At 39.6% G+C, this 17,303-nt stretch overlaps 1 protein-coding gene and 1 pseudogene across 3 annotated transcripts in view; both read left to right on the top strand.

Moving 5' to 3' along the window:
* ZFP64 (ZFP64 zinc finger protein) overlaps positions 1-17,303 on the top strand; it is a 73,762-nt gene that overhangs the window by 24,365 nt on the left and 32,094 nt on the right. For 2 of the 3 annotated variants that reach the window (XM_039864644.1, XM_039864643.1), the window contains exon 6: positions 754-2,613. The exons of the other annotated variant lie outside the window; for it this stretch is intronic. In XM_039864644.1, coding sequence (XP_039720578.1) covers positions 754-2,036 — 1,283 coding nt within the window. In that variant the 3' untranslated portion in view covers positions 2,037-2,613. Of the gene's footprint in view, positions 1-753; positions 2,614-17,303 lie in introns of those variants that run through there. 3 annotated transcript variants of the gene reach the window in all.
* LOC120604023 (uncharacterized) lies at positions 8,232-8,350 on the top strand (annotated as a pseudogene).

Raw genomic sequence — 17,303 nt, 5'->3', positions numbered from 1 at the left:
GACCTGTCATGCGTTGATGAAATAAATTTGGATTATCGCATCCATTCAGATGTTTGCAATTTCAGTTTCCCTGCTCATCTTTCAGCGAATATGAATTTAAAAATTTAAAAAAAAAAAATCAAGCAGCTGGATTTTGTAACTTCACCAGTAAAGAACGCAGCTGGCAATGTGGGATAAATAAAGTTGGCGCAATAAACACATCTTCATTGATAAAAATCTGCATAAAGTATAAACTGGGCATTTCAATCCTTGTAAAAAGAATATTCCGATGAGTGAGCATGGAGCTGGCTGATTTGAAAATGTGTCCTTCAATCTGTTACAACACGTAACTCAATCAAAGTCAATGGATTATGCAAAATCGTACAACTGTGAACCATTAACTAGCAGAGTTGTCGCATTAACTCTATGAACGATAGCGTAATTGTTTTTAAAGAATATGCTAAGTATATGCACAAGTCTTATTTTATTTGGGACAATTAAAAAGCTCTTTTCAATCTCCATTTTTCTTCTGGGTTTTGTAAAGGTGGTGGCGTACCAAGCATGCGGTGGTGGTTTAGGTTTGGGGAGAAGAAAGCCCCCCGACCCCTGCCCACCCCCACCCCCTTTTTTTTTCTCCCAGGGGCTGCTGGGAGCTGCAGGTAGAAGGTCTCCACCCGCCGCCTTGGTGTAAGCGATTTTCTGATGTGTGCTTCGGGGGGATCCGCTGTGGTTGTTGCCTGCCTGTTCTTATCGAAACTCACCTTGTGTTGACAGGGGACGCCCCCTTCCAGTGCTGGCTCTGTAGCGCCAAGTTCAAAATCAGCTCGGACTTGAAAAGGCACATGCGCGTGCACTCGGGGGAGAAGCCTTTCAAGTGCGAGTTCTGCAATGTCCGCTGCACCATGAAGGGCAACCTCAAGTCGCACATCCGCATCAAGCACAGCGGGAATAACTTCAAGTGTCCGCACTGCGACTTCCTGGGTGACAGCAAAGCCACCCTCCGAAAGCACAGCCGGGTGCACCAGTCGGAGCACCCCGAGAAGTGCTCCGAGTGCAGCTACTCCTGCTCCAGCAAGGCGGCGCTGCGCATCCACGAGCGCATCCACTGCACCGACCGCCCCTTCAAGTGCAGTTACTGCAGCTTCGACACCAAGCAGCCCAGCAACCTCAGCAAGCACATGAAGAAGTTCCACGGGGACATGGTCAAGACCGAGGCCTCGGAGAGGAAAGACTCGGGCCGCCAGAGCAGCCGGCAGGTGGCCAAGCTGGACGCCAAGAAGACTTTCCACTGTGATATATGCGATGCCTCGTTCATGCGGGAGGACTCGCTCCGCAGCCACAAGAGGCAGCACAGCGAGTACGGGGACAATAAGAACTCGGACGTGACCGTCCTACAGTTTCAGATCGACCCCGGCAAGCCGCCGGCCGCGCCCCTCACGGTGGGGCACCTCCAGGTGCCGCTGCAGCCCAGCCAAGTGCCCCAGTTCAGCGAGGGGAGAGTCAAAATCATCGTGGGGCATCAGGGGCCCCCGGCGAACACCATCGTCCAGGCCGCGGCCGCCGCCGTGAACATCGTGCCACCCGCCTTGGTGGCCCAGAACGCAGAGGAGCTCCCCGGGAACAGTCGGCTGCAGATCTTGCGCCAGGTCAATCTGATCGCCCCTCCTCAGTCCTCGGGGTGCCCCAGCGAGGCGGGCGCGATGGCCCAGCCGGCCGTCCTGCTGACCACACACGACCAGGCGGACGGGGCCACTCTGCACCAGACTCTCATCCCCACTGCCCCCGGCGGTCCCCAGGAAGGTTCTGGAAACCAGACTTTTATCACCAGTTCGGGTATCACTTGCACTGACTTTGAAGGCCTTAACGCCCTGATCCAGGAGGGGACAGCCGAAGTGACTGTGGTGAGCGACGGAGGCCAGAACATCGCTGTGGCCACCACGGCCACACCTATATTCTCTTCCTCTTCCCAGCAAGAATTACCCAAGCAGGCGTACCCCATCATGCAAGGGGGGCCCCACCCAGCTCTGCTCTGTCCAGCCGATTCCATACCGGATTAGTGCTCGGAAAACAAGAAAGGGGGTGAAATGTGACAAAAAAAGAAGTCAACAAAAGAATTCTGTAAGAGATTTGCCCCTGATGTTTTTAAGGATTGTCGTGAAACACACCACCGCCACCAACCCCCATAATAAATTGTAATTTTTTACTGCTTACTTTAATTTTTTAATGCTGTGATAACTCCGAGACCACCTCTGAATCATCAGCGGGCTGTAACTGTTGTAGAATCTTACATGTTACCAAGATGATTCTGATCAAGGGTTGGAATTAAATGCATCGAGTAGTAAATATATTTGTTTGTTTCCAGCTTGATTTCCCAACTCTAATAAAGGATTTTTTCAGTCTCGTTAAATTTGTGTAGTAGATGGTACTTGCCAGCCTCTCTTAATCCCCATTCTGAAAGACCCCCAGAGTTGGGGGCGTGAGTGTTTTGGTACATGGATATGAATCTATAGGCATGAAGGACCATTTTCTACATACTGTTAACGTGGGTATTTGACACCCACCCCCAAAAAAGTTTAATGCCAATGAGAAAAAAAGGAATGGTTTCTTAATAAATTGATACATGATTAAAATATACTGAATGTTGATGATTCTTTAGTATAATTTGGGGTTGAAGGGTGTATTATATAATTAAAGAGAACTTACAGAAGCAAAGGTTTTTAGTCCTCTCGTAAATGTTATACAAATGTCTTAGTTCCTTAACAGTCATATGAAATACGTGTGGTGCTTAAAGTGACCTATCATTTTCATTTTTGAAACTTTAGACTGAGGAACCAGACATTCCTGTTGAGATGCAAATATGATACAAGTTCCTACTAACCTTTAAGACTGAGTTTTCTAAGATACATTGTTTTAGATGTTAATACATGTGCAGTCCCAGGGACCAGACGAGTGGGACGGGAAAAACAACTAGGTTTTTCTGAAAGCATACTGTCTATACTGAGGAAGTGAGAAATTCAAATTTTATCGTTTTGAACGGGAAGTGCCGTTTGATCAGTAGGTGGCGCCAGAGAGCAAGCTAGGATTACCGGTGTTTATACCCAAAGACCAGAACCAGGGTCTTAGTATCTCTGATTTCCAGCCTCTAGCATGATCTTCAACTCAGGGTGGGCTCTTAAAAAATATTGAATGAATGAAGCATGCTCTCACAGAGTGTCAGCAAAGATTGGTAAGAAGGGGAGGTTACTCTTGTGAGAGAAGTATATTTAAAATATTATGAGATCACATAGATAACATTTTTACCAGCTTTCATACGCTTTTATTTACCTAACCCCTAAACTTAGTAAAGTTCTCATGCAGCTCGGCTCACTCTTACATAAAAGATATATAAGAAACTAAGGAAATATTCAACATGGTGATGCTGGAAGCCTTGCGTGTTGGAAATGAAAAGTCAGCCGCCCTCGGGAAATAGATATGGAATGTGTGCTGGGTTGGTCTCCTTTCTTTATTTCATCTTTAATATTTGAACACGATTCTGATAACTCACCGTGTTCTTTGCCAGAATTTCTTATTTTCACATCAGCAATGGTAATTCTGATTGCGTTAACTATGGTTTGGCAAGAAATCGAAAAAGCTTGCAGTGTCCTGTGTTAGTGTTTTAATGTCATTGCTTTAGAATTATAGCTTGCAGCTCTTTAGGAAGCGATTCAGCTATTTAATTTTAGCTGGAAAATGTCTTTTCTACTTTTTTCCCAGAGTGTCCCTTTTTTCAACTTTTGAAAGATTTTTTTCTTGATGACAAATGTAATGTGTATTCAAGATAGAAAATATAGGAAACACATTGTCTTTTTTAGGAAAAATTCAAGTCACTAATAATCACACTACCCAGATGTAAAAATTGTGACCATTTTAATGGACTTCTAATCTTTTCTATGCTTATTACATATGTATGTTTTTATTCCAGTTACAGAGTTGGGGTTGAATTGAGCATACTATTTCCTTTTTATATACTATATTTCTTTTTATACCTAGCTGCCGCCCTTCATAAATACACAGGCATAGACATACACATACTTGCATATACATACACACACATGCACATTTGAATTTTTTTAAAACTACAGTAAAACATGCTCCTTGCAATTAACTACTATATACAGAATTATCCAAAAATTGAGCCAATTATCTGCAGCCCCTGGTCTTTCTCACCCCACCCAAGGTAAGTAAAGTTTTCTTTGTATTCATACCAACACACAAAGGCTCAAAAGATAACACACCAAAGGATTTTTCCTGTTTTTGTAGTAATTGTATCAGACTATGTACATTTCTCTGCACCTTGCTCTTATTTTCATTTATTCACATTACTGTGGGTCCATACAGCCCTCCCTAATTTATTTTTTAAGCAAAAGGTAGAGTATGACTATACCATGCTTTATTCAACCGTCTCCCAACTCATAGATTTTTAGGGTTTTTTATTTTTGTTTTTGTTTGTCATTACAAACTGCCACAGCAAACATCCTATGCAATTCCTCATATTCATTTATACTTTTGGAGTTTCAACACGTTTCCATAGTTTGTATTTTTCACAAGCGTAGTCTGCTCTGGTACGGGCCCAATTGTCACCAACCCTGGGTGTTCTCCGTCTCATCAAGATGATGAGTTATCTGGTCTTTGTGCGATTCCCCTCCTGGTATTTCGTCCTGCGTTTCTGTGACATCTCTGCATAGACTTGTTGATCATTTCCATTTTTCTCTCCTATAAACTTTAAACTTATCCTTCCTCATTCTTCTCCTTGGGCTGTTGGGAACTGGGGGGTATGAACCCCATGTCTGTTGCATATTGCTGAGTTTTCTCCCTTCCTTTTGACTTTTCTTACAGTGTTATTTCTGTCTAAAATTAACCGTCTTTCTATGCAGTCGGATTCTTCTGTCGCTTAATTTGTGTCTCCTGTATTTTCTAAAAAAGTCCTCCCTTCTCCTGAGGTTTTTTTTCTTTAATATTTTTGCTGTTCGTTTGTTTTCAGTTAGCATCTTATTGCAGCCAGATGCATATTTATATTGTGTCCTATAGGAGTTTGGCTGCCCACATATAACCAGGACCATTTGTTAAACAAACTATTATTTTCCTTGGAACTGAAATCTTAATTTCCCTTTTAGATGAAGTTCCCCAGTAGACTCGGATCTATTTCTGGGATCTGTTTTGTCTCACTGATCTTTATATCTTCTCTGGTTTGCCAATATCACATATTTGATTATATTATTAAGATAAGCCTTAACAGCTTTTAGACTTACAAAGCTTCCCTCTAGCTATGCTTTTCCAAAATTTTCTTAGACAGTCTGAGATATTCCAATTTCCAAATGAACTGTCATTTTGTCCGGTACCTCCCCCCACCCCAGAAAAGGAAAACATTTTGAGGATTTCGATTAGAATTGCATTAATGTGACTAATGAGCTCATGAAAAGAATGACATTTTTAAATGTCTTTCACCCAAAAGCTTTTATTCAAATGCTGTTGCAAACATTATTCAATAAATTGACATAGTTTTTTTATATACAGTCCAGCTTTATTATATAGACCAGTATTTTCTCATTAATTTGAATTTTATTATAATTGTAAATAGGATTGTCTCATTTTGAAATAATTGTTGCAAGCATAAAGACAAGCGATTTTCGATAAATGTCTATATTGAGCTACCTTAGCAAAATTAATAAGTAATTATTAATTTAATTATTCTTAATCTACCATTTTATTAGAAACTCTTGGTCCCTAAGTATGATTTAGGCTGGTTATGGGACAGTCATCGCATTTCCAGGTTTTTCTCAATCCTTTTCCTTACAATGTTTATACTACTTATTTTGTTTTCTTGTCCTATTACATTAACCAGAACCTCCAATGTCGATACGGCTGGCATCCTTGTTGCGTCTCTACCTTTAACCTGAATGGCTTTAGAACTTCACGATTTAATATGAAATATGTGGTGTCTTTGAGTGTCAGTATTTATAGTACTTAGGGCATTTTCTTTTGCTCCAGCTTTCACTTAGAGTTTTTATCAGGGTGGGTTGCTTACTATTATCAAATCTCTTTTCAGTATATTTTGACATAAATATTTGGGTTCTGCCTTGAAATATGTCGATATAGTGAATTAGTGTAGGATACAGCCTGGTTTTGAATCACCTTGCTTTTCTGTAATAAACCCTCCTGGTCATGTGGATTCTTCATCTAATGCATTGCTGGATTTTGTTTGGTAATACTTTACTTGAAATTTTTACAGCGATATGCATAAGTACAGTGGATCTCCAGTTTTCTTTTTTGTGCTCTGATTTTTGTTTGTTACTTTGTTTTAGGTGATGCTACTCTGAAAATAAATTGGGGCTCTTTCCTTCTTTTTCAGTAACGAGCAGTTGTTTGGCTCTCTCAGGAATTATCTGTTTATTATCTGAGCTGATGCCTTTTTTCTACATGCATCTTTAACAAACTTTCCAATTTTTTTCTTTAATTACTGGTCTATTCAGGTTTTATGTTTCATCTGGCTCAATTTAGGTAATTTATATTTTGCAAAAGAAAAAAAAATCATTTACTTTGCTGTAAATTTTCAAATCTGTAGCCCTATAATTCCATTTAACATTCTTCTAAAATTATTTTAAAATCTTTGGCTTTATTTATTTATTTTTTTGCTTTCAGCTTTCTTATTTCTATTGTTTTTGATTTGTATTTTTAGTTTTCTCCTTAGTTTGCCAAGAGTTTGTTTACTTTGTCATTTGTATTCAAGTAAAAGTAAAGCTTTTGCTTTTATTTCTTTTCTCTACCTCCCTCCATTTTATTCATTTCAGCTTTTATTTTTTTATCTTTATTCCTTCCCTTTGCTTTCCTTTCAGTTTATTTTGTTACACTAATTTCCCATGTTAGGTTCATTTATTTTTCATTCTTTAATAATGAAAGCATTTAAAGCTATGTATTTTCCATTTGATGTCACCTATGTTAAAAGATAATTTTTTAAAAACTTAAAATTATGACTGCCATACAGATATGAAATGAACATGTTAGAGATTTTATCTAATTCATTCATTAATTAGGGAATCAGTAAGATGGGACAGCAGAGTCAGAGGAGAATAAATTCAACAAATGCATGCTTACGTAGGCAATCAGGAAGGCTGAAATGAATTTACAGACAGATGCTAAACTGGTCAGCATCTCCAGGGAAATAGTCTGTTTGCATTCATGTAGATGAGTTGTTTACATTATTATATGTTTCTATAACGAAGTTGTAAAATACCTCAAAAACAGTGAAAGGCACTAACCCCTATAGAATTACACAACCCAGAGCTAAGAACTGACAAGCCACTCAGAAATCTTTATGCTTATTTCAAGGTCTTTCAAAATTTTTTATGACATATCTATCCCTGTAGATCTTGACAGGAAGTGTCTCTCTTTCATGAATTTCTAGATACTTTGTTATTTCCTTTTTAGGGTTGGTTGGTTTGGTGAGTCAGGAGGATCAAATCTGAGGGTTATGTAAAGGTATCTTTCTTATTTTTCAAGTAGTTTCAATTTGTGAGACTGTATTTTGATTTTGGGTTTTCTGATATGACTGGGGTTTGATCAGAGAGTGTGACCTATAAATTTCCTTTTTGTAATTTATTAATTTTCTTTATGGCCATGTACATGACCAATTTTTGTAAAAGTTTGGTGGATATCTGTGAATGAAGCATGTCGACTTTTTTATTCAGTTCTTCTAATCCTCACTTAGGTTTTTGTCTATTTGATAAACTTAGACATCTTTTGTAGCAGCTTTTCTTATATTACCAGGGTGTTCTGCTTTGTTATATTTTGCCATATGTTGTTTGATACATATAAATTTGTGGCTATTACATGTTCTTTGCCAACTTTACCTTTTATCCTTTGTTATATACCTGTTCTTTTAATTTAACAGCTTTTGACCTTAAATTACACTTTATCTCATAATATTTTATATTTTATCATATTTGCCTGGTATATCTTTGTTCATTCTGTTGTTTAATCTCTGTCTTCATCAGCTTATCTTTGTCTTTCATAGGAGATTTCAGACCATTTGCATTTATCATAGTAACATACGCTTAGTATTATTCACTTATTTAATATTTACTACTTATTAAACTTGGTAATTTTCTCCTTTTCCCTTTGTTACCTTTCTCTTTTCTTTTAAAAGTTTTTATATATATCTCCACTCTGCTAATAGTTCCTAAACTTTAACAGTTATTTTTAAATTAATTTCTCGAGTCTATGGCCATGCCACCCTGAACGTGCCTGATCTCGTCTGATCTCAGAAGCTAAGCAGGATCAGGCCTGGTTAGCACTTGGATGGGAGACCACCTAGGAAGACCAGGTGCTGTAGGCGTTTAAAAAAAAATTAATTTCTCTATTGCTATATCAAATGTAAATGTTGACCGGGCTCCAACGTTCTATTAAGAAGTCTCTTCCCTCATGAGAAGCCTTTGGAACTCATTTATTTCTGTAACCAAGCCTCCCCAGATCCTCAGTTTTGCTGAGACAGCTTACGATTTTATTTCCAGGCTTTTGTGAAGTTTTGCCCTATAGTGTGTCCCTTACCTTATAATTCCCAAATGACCATATCATGCACTTAGATTTAACCAAGTACACCGTTCTTTGTCATAGTTTCTGATACTCTTCCTGCTTTACATCTTTACTCTTTATGCTGTTAAAAGAACTTTCTTGAATAATGTCCTCAGAAAGGGCACACACGTGGCATTTCCTTTATTCTGGCAGATGAATGACACCTTGGACACAAGCTTCTTTTCTCTGAAGTGATCTTTTGATTTGTTCTAGTAAAGATGAAAAGTTTGATGCCGATATGATCCAATTCTTGGATGCCTCAGACCAGCAAAGTTGAGACAAAATGTCTGTGTTTCCAGGGAAAAAAGTTGGGAGGTCTCTCACCTCAGCCAATCAGGTTGAGAGAGCCAGTCTCTGAAGCTTCCAGATAGAGGGAGGGGCTGGAAAGTGGGAAACGTTCTTAGTCTTGAAAATATTCTGTTCATTTCATCCTTCTTTCGGCAACAAAATTATGGTTATGTAAAGTAAAATTTACATTTTTTTATTCCCCAAGGTCATAGGGCTCCAAGCTTTAAACATTTCTTTTATATCAAATTATTATTAGAAATAATCTTTTGTTGTGTTATAAACTTAAATATATTACACATTTTGATAAAGAATTATTAGATTTAAGCAAAAATTTACTGGTAATGTATAACTTAATGAGATAGAAAGGCCTAGTTTTTAATCACCTTATATGTCCCTAATAAATATTACTTTCTTAAAATTTGGGGGTTTTTTAATAAATTGCTAGAATGAGATACAGATCATATTCAGTTATACTCCTAATTTTCATTTTTATTCATGTAAACTCAGAAGTCTCACATAAATAAGGCTATGGAAATAAGAATTGTATTGTTATAGCAATACTCAATTATTTTAATTCCTTCTGAGTGATATGCCAGAAAAATCACGTAATGAATTGGGTCGGCTTTGCTAGAAGAACTGAAACCACCCAGCATATTTCTTTCCCAGGCATGTAGTATTTACTTTCTCCACATCGGTACCATGATTCCAACATTTTGTATTTCTTTTTCTTTTTTGTGAGTGTCTCAGAGATTTTACTACTTCCTACCTTGATTCATTATGGATTATTCAAGATGAGACACCTTTTGGGTGTGTTCCTGGATGATCTTAGGAGTACACGTAAACGTTGAAAATCTCAGCATTGTTTGCCTTAATCATGCCCATACACCTCTTGAAAAACCTTTCTGTATCCCCCCAAATACAGGAACCCCAATCGAAGACCCTTGACCTAGAGCTGGGTTCAGCAAACTTTCTCTGTAATAGGCCAGGTAGAAAATATTTTTAGCTCTGTGGGCCACCTGGTCTTTATGGCAACTATACAATTCTGCCACTGTGGCATGAAAATAGCCAGAGATGACTTTCTACGGCCATGGCTTTGTAGGAGTTGGTGTTCCAATGAAACTTTATTTATGGACATTGAGATCTGAATTTCGCATAATTTTCATGTGTCCTAAATGTTTGTTTTTGTGTCTTTCAACAATTTTAAAAAAGTGTGAAGACAATTCTTAGCTCACGGACCATACAGAAACAGGTATTGGGCCATAGTTTGCCAACTCTCGAGCTGGTCCCTACACATAGTAGGTACAAAATAAATATTTACTAATTAAATAATAATATTTACTAAATAAATAATAAATAGCCATGTCAACTATCATTGAAAAATGTTAAAATTACTTTAAAAATAATGAATGGCTATTATGAGTTTCAGTGATGAAAGCTATTATTGACTCACGAGGTGCCAACACAGCACTAAAATCCTTACATAATCCCACATAATCCTCCCAGCAGCCCCCCCTCCCTCCCCAGGCCGGTACTGTTCTCACCCATACTACGCAGAGAAGGATGTTTCCCAGCTTGCCTGGTATAGAGAGTCACCTGGAAATTTTGTTGAAAATGCCCACAGCCACGGTCCGGCTCTGGAAATTCTGGGCGGGGGCCTGAGAATCTGTATTTTAAATCTAGCACTCCTGGAGATATTTTTTTTTTTTTTTGGTCCGAGCAATATGGGGAATACTAAGGTAAAGAACCTTAGAGGCTCAGAGAAGGCCAGAGACCTGCCCAAGGTCACACAGCTGCTAGCCCAACCGGGTTTAAACGTGGAACCAATACCCAAATCACTTACCCTCTTTCTAATCAGAATGTTTTTGTTAACTTGCTAACTCAGGGCTTGTTTGCAGGAATTTCCTTCCCTTCTACTCCGACCCACCCATGGATCTCCATGGAATAGTAAGTAGGACAGGGTGGGCCTTCCTGCTGTGCCTGCCTCCCCGGCCCTCACCCCCAGATGTGAATGACAGGCCTATTTTGTTGCACTTTGATTTACAACTGTAACTGGGGGAATTCGAAGTTATCTTTGCTGTGAGCTTCTTATCCACACCAAAATCTTTCAGTTTTGTGTTCAGCATTATTTGTGGTGCTTGATCTTAGAGAGCTGGTACAAGCCTGCTAGCATCTAGTTTCACAATGCTTCTGCTGGGACCAAGAATTCAAGGGATGTTCATTAAAAATAAATTTTAAAAAAAAGAGGAATTCAAGGGTTGTGTTTTGGAGTGCAGGCACTGTATAGATCCTAGCTACTTCTGCCTTTCTTTTCTTTTTAGCGTTTTTTTGTTTGTTTTTTTTTAACTTTGACCTTTTTGTTTTGGCTTCAGAAGATTTCTCCTCTGAGCAATAAAAACCGAATGCTTGCAACGGAAATTTCTCATTGATCCTTTAGCCAGAAGTGGATCTCCTGGAAAGATTTCAGTTGAGGATCTGGAGTCAAAACTAGAATAGCTTTTCTCCCCTGCTGCTCCGATTCCTTTGCTGCTGTGAGGGCCCTTTCTTTAGGTCAGAGGTTATCTGAAGTTGTCTGAGGAACTGGATTCCACCTCGCAGGGCTTGCCTAATCTCAAGGTGTGAACTTCAAGTTCAATGAAGGCAGCCTGGAGAGAGAGTGAACTCTTGCTTAAACCCTTCACTCTTTAAAATACTTTCCCTGTGCTTACTTTGACAGCACGTAAACTAAAATACTCTTTCCCCGACCTATTTCTGCACTTCAGTGAGATAGAAAAACAGAGGCAAGAGAGGGAAGTCACATGACTTTCCCAAGGTCACTCTGCTGGTCACTGGCTTAAAGGCACTTGAGCCCAGGTCCATACCTCCTGGCCTCTGTCACACCTCCTTCCCCAGTGCTGAGTATCTGGCTGGTGGATAACCAGCAGAGGCCAGGGTACTTTTTCCATGCTTTTTTGGTTCAGTTTTCTAATTTCATTTGGTGCTTCCAACTTCATTTGGTCTCAAGAGGACAAAAGAGGGCCTCCCACAAGTCCCCACATCAGAAGACACAAGCTCCAAGAAAAGTTACAGTTTAATAGCAAATTATTGGGGGCTAGCAGGTACACGGCGCCCTGAGCCGTGGGCATTTTTTGCCAGCATAGGCCCCCTTTACACACACGCAAAATTATGTATGCTTAAACTCATTTTTTCAACTGCATGGGAATAAATATAATCCAGCGTGCTTATATTAATTTTTTTCCTGATTTTTATTTTTTATATTTTTTTTAGAGTCAAAAGGAAAGTTTATTAAAAAAGGGTGACACTCCACAGAGTGTGGTGCCCTCTCAGAGGCAGAGTGAAAGGGACAGAGTAAAGGCTCTGAAAAGACCTTTTGTTTCTGATTTTAAAAGAAAGCCCTCGTCTACGACCATGCCACCCTGAGCAAGCCCAATCGCGTCTGATTTCGAAAGCTAAGCAGGGTTGAGCCTGGTTAGTACTTGGATGAGAGACCACCTAGATAGACCAGGTGCTGTAGGCATCAAAAATAAAAATAAAAAAAATAAGGGATTGTAAACTGACAAGGTCCTTGCAATCTGTGAGGTCAACCAAGGGTTGCCTCGCCAAATACATACATACATACATACCCTTTTAGTGGGCCTTAAGCATTATGCTCTCTGTACCTAATAGAAGAGTCAGCCCTTGGAGGCTGGGAGGTTATAACCAAGGCATGAGGAAGGTAAGAGAAGTTTTTATTTTTCAGGGAGAAGAAATAAGGTGGGTAGAAAGATAATGATTTATCTTTGTTTTGCCCTACTTTTTTCTTTTATAGCAGCTTTATTGAGACATGAACCATATATGATAAAATTCTCCTTAAAATACATAATTCGATACTTTTCAGTATATTCGCAGAGTTACCAGCATATTCAATCATTACCAGCATCTAATTGCAGAATGTTTTTATCAACCCGAAAAGAAACCTTATACTCATTAGTAGTCACTCTGTATTCTCCCCTCTTTCCACTAATATGCTTTCTGTCTCTGTGGATTTGCCTATTCTTAGCCTCTCCTATGACTGGAATCACACGGTACGGGCTATTCTGTGTCTGACGTTTTTCACTTAGCATAATGTTTTCAAGGTATATCCATGTTTTGGCTTGTATCAGTACTGCATTCCTTTTAATGGCCAACTAATATTCCATGGTATGGCTATACTGCGATTTGTTTATCCATTTGTCAGTTGATGGAAATTTGGGTTGTTCCCACTATTGGCCCTCGTCTTGAACATATTAATAGATTTCCGTGTTTATAATTATTTATGGATTTTTATTATGATACCCACTACCTGTTGAGCTGTTGCTCTGTGCCAGTCACATGAATTCTCACCTGGGAATTCTCACCTGGACCATCTCACCTGGGAGCCGTTATTACTATCACCACCTTGATGAGGCCGGGCCATGGGATTAGGTCAGCAGCTGGCTCTGAGTCACACGGCTGGTTTACTTGATTTGACATGAATCTTATAGTGATTAAGGTTTCGTTCAGGAGCCAGAATCCCACGTCGGAAATCTAGTAAAGGGCACATTCATCCGTCTTTGTGTGAATGCAAAGACAAAGCAGCCGATTCAAGTCCAGTGGCCGACAAAGGAAAATCGTAGAGCATGGCAAGGAAATAACACACTTTTCACTCAGATGAGTAGAAACGGTGGAGGTGCCTGGTCCGGGAGCTACTCTGCTCTCTTAGTAAGCTCAAGTCTACTCAGCACTTCCTGTGGCCAGGTCCTCGCTGGGCACTTAACTGCTGCTGCCTCCCACGCCAGCTCACAAAACCCGAGCGTGGACCGGGGGAGTTCTCAGGAGTCTTACACTGACATCTCTCAGTCCTCAGGGAGCACGTACGTCCTTGTACCCGTGTCACGTGGACCTTTGTTTTTAACATACAAAAATATATTTATGAGTATTTTTCTAATTAATTTTCATTTTTATTATGGTAGCATTGGTTAATGAAATCCAGTAAGTTTGAGGTATACAGTTCAACAGTATGGCATATATATATTGCATTGTGTGTTCACCACCCATAGTTAGATTTCTTTCTGTCACCATATATTTGACCCTTTTTACTCCAATTACCTCCCCTCTACCCCCCACTCTGTGGTAACCATTAGTCCATTGTCCATGTCCATGAGTCTCTGTTTGTCCTGTTTGTTTGTTGCTTTTAGGTTTATATCCCATATCTAAGTGATATCACGTGGTTTTCAACATTTCCTGTCTGGCTTATTTCACTTAGCATGATTATCTCGAGGTCCATCCACGTTGTCGCAAATGGCAGGATTTCATCTCTTCTTATGGCTGAGTAAATATTCCATTGTATATATGTACCACAGCTTCTTTATCCAGTTGTCTATTGTAAGTCACTTTGGTTGCTCACGTCCTGGCCATTGTGAATAGTGCTGCTGTGAACATCAGTGTGCAAACATCTTTTTGGATATATGTTTTCAAGTCTTTGGGGTAAATACCCAGTAGAAGGATTGCTGGATCATATGGTAGATCAATTCTTAGTTTTTTGAGGAACCTCCATACTCTTTTCCATAGTGGCTGTACCAATTTGCAGTCCTACCAGTGATGTACGAGGGTTCCTATTTCTCTGCATCTTCTCCAACACTTGTTATTACTTGTCCTGTTGATAGCAGCTATTCTAACAGGTGTGAGATGGTATCTCATTGTAGTTTTGATTTGCATTTCCCTAATAGCTAGGATGTTGAGCATCCTTTCATATGTTTGTTGGCCATTTGTATGTCTTCTTGGGAGAAGTGTTATGTTCAGATCCTCTGCCCATTTTTTAATTGGATTATTTGGGTTTTTTTGTTGTCGTTATTGAGTTATATGAGTTCTTTGTATATTCAGGATATTAGGTCCTTATCAGAGGTGTTGCTTACAAATATATTTTCTCATTCAGATGGTTCTCTCTTTACCTTGTTGATGGTTTCTTTTGCTGAGCAGAAGCTTTTTAGTTTGATGTAGTCCCATTCATTTATTTTTGCTTTTACTTCCCTTGCTTTCGAGGTCAAATTCATAAAATACTCTTTAAGTCTAAGGTCCATGAGTTTAGTTCCTATGTTTTCTTCTATGCATTTTATTGTTTCAGGTCTTATATTCAGGTCCTTAATCCATTTTGAGTTAATTTTGGTGTGTGGTGATAAACAACAGTCTAGTTTAATTCTTTTGCAAGTGGCTCTCTAGTTTTCCTAGCACCATTTATTGAAGAGGCTTTCCTTTCTCCACGGTATGTTTTTAGCTCTTTTGTTGAAAATTATTTGCCCATATAAATATGGGTTTACTTTAGGACTCACAATTCTATTCCACTGGTCTACGTGTCTGTTTTTCTGCCAATACCATGCCGTTTTGATTACTGTCACTTTGTAGTATAATTTGAAGTCGGGCAGAGTGATGCCTCCAGCCTTGTTCTTTTTTCTCAGGATGACTTTGGCGATTCAGGGTCTTTCGTGCTTCCTTACAAATGTGATGATTTTTTTGTTCTATTTCTTTTAAAAATGCCGATGGGATTTTGATGGGGATTGCATTAAATCAGTATAATGCTTTAGGTAATGGGATCATTTTAACTGTGCTGATTCTCCCAATCCAAGAACACGGAATATCTTTGTATCTTCTTTTCAATTTCTTGGAATAGGGTCTTATAGTTTCATTATATATTTATCTATATTTTTAAAACATGGTTTCTTAAGCCGGCCAAGATATTTTACAAATTAAAAGTGAAATAGTACTTTTGACTATTGTTCCTTAAACCAACCTCTTAAATTTCTTCACAATGTTAGCTAAAAAATTGTTAAAGAATTGCTTTAGGAAGTAGTTTAGTTTTCAACGTCGATTTTGTGGTTCTTGAGCAATGAGGGTAGTGATTTATCTTGGGTCGTGCTTTTCCAGTATTATCTTTCCTTGAAAGTTGTGTCACTGAATTTGGAAGAGAGAACTGCGTGATATTTAATTATTAGGAAATGGGAGACTGCTGGGCAGATGTTCTGGATGCCATCAGCTGTTACCATAGCGTCAGTTCATGGGTGGATTCATTCCAGGTAGGTGAATGGAACTTGCAACAGGGCCCACGGAGCTGGGAGGACACTAGATTGTACAGTCCGGCTTTAGAGCATCTCATTGTCTAGTGTGCCATCGTTTCCTGCCTATGTGGATCTCAAGGGCTGAGCTTGAGTCTCACCACTCAAACCCCTGAACGAAAATGCTCAGTTCACACTCATTGAACTCATTCAGTCAGTCAGTCAATAAGTGTTTCTTGAGCACCTACTATGTGCCTGGTGCGGTTCTGGAAAGGTAGGAGGTATCAGTGAGCAAACAGAGAATGATTCTTGTTCTTATGACATCTACCTTCCAGTGTGGGGAATCAGACAATGCATAATAAACAGAACACGTAAGTACATTACCCAGTGTCTTAGAAGGCGCTGAGTGCTTGAGCAGGGCGAGTGGGGACATTTGGTATGGGGAGGGGGATGGCGGTTTTAAATAGGGGGATGGCGGTTTTAAATAGGGAGGTCCCCAAGAAGTTAAGATTGGAACCCAGACTGGAATGAGTGTGGGAGGAGCCGTGTGGATGTCAAAGAGAGCTCCAGGCAGAGGGAGCAGCCAGTGCCAAAACCCTAAAAAGGAAACACGCCTGGGCGTTTGAGGTTAGTGTGGTCAGCAAAGGATGAAGTAGAAAGTGGGGTGACGGCAGTATTCGTCTGTACGTTTTTTGCAGTGTCTTACATATTTTATAATAATTAAAACAATAATAACAATTGCATTCGTTCAGCAAATGCTAATTGCCAAAGGGGCATGTGATATTGGTGACACGGGCAGGTAGGATCCTTGCTGTCTGGGAGTTTACTGTCTAATAAGGCAGACAGGCGAATAAACGTTTGTCACAGCACGTAGATGCTCTAATGCGTGACGTAGAAGCACGACAGGGAAGCCCAGATATAGAAGGCTCAGGGAAGGCTGCCCACAGGAAGTCAACATGAGAAATACGAGCTACACAGCTGAAAGCGAGGAACAGAGAAATGGGGGTGATCATGCTAAGGTGGACTAGAACGTACAAAGGGCTGGAGGAAGCAAGGCCATTTATAATTGGAGCATTTTTCTGGAAGGGAAAGGAAAATAATGTTAAAAGGTTGGTGCTCCTTGGGGAATGTTGGCTCCTGAGAAGGTTATTTTTGGAGGAAAAAAATACTACGTTTATACCGTATACATAAGGTAATCATAGTTCATCATCCAAACTGGGACACCTCTGAGAGTGAAGTGGCCCTATTGATAATTACACTGGGAGAACAGGTGTAAATCAGCTTCCACTATGCCGTTATGATTGATAAAAGGCCAAGCCCAGAAACTATAAGATTCTAATCCTTCATCCTAGTGGTACAAAGCAGCAACATAGTACGACAAGGCAA

This window comes from Pteropus medius, unplaced genomic scaffold, assembly GCF_902729225.1.
Source record: "Pteropus medius unplaced genomic scaffold, Ma_sr-lr_union100, whole genome shotgun sequence".
Classification (NCBI taxonomy): domain Eukaryota; kingdom Metazoa; phylum Chordata; class Mammalia; order Chiroptera; family Pteropodidae; genus Pteropus; species Pteropus medius.
The sequence above is the reverse complement of the archived record's forward strand: the minus strand, read 5'-3'. Positions and strand labels throughout refer to the sequence as shown.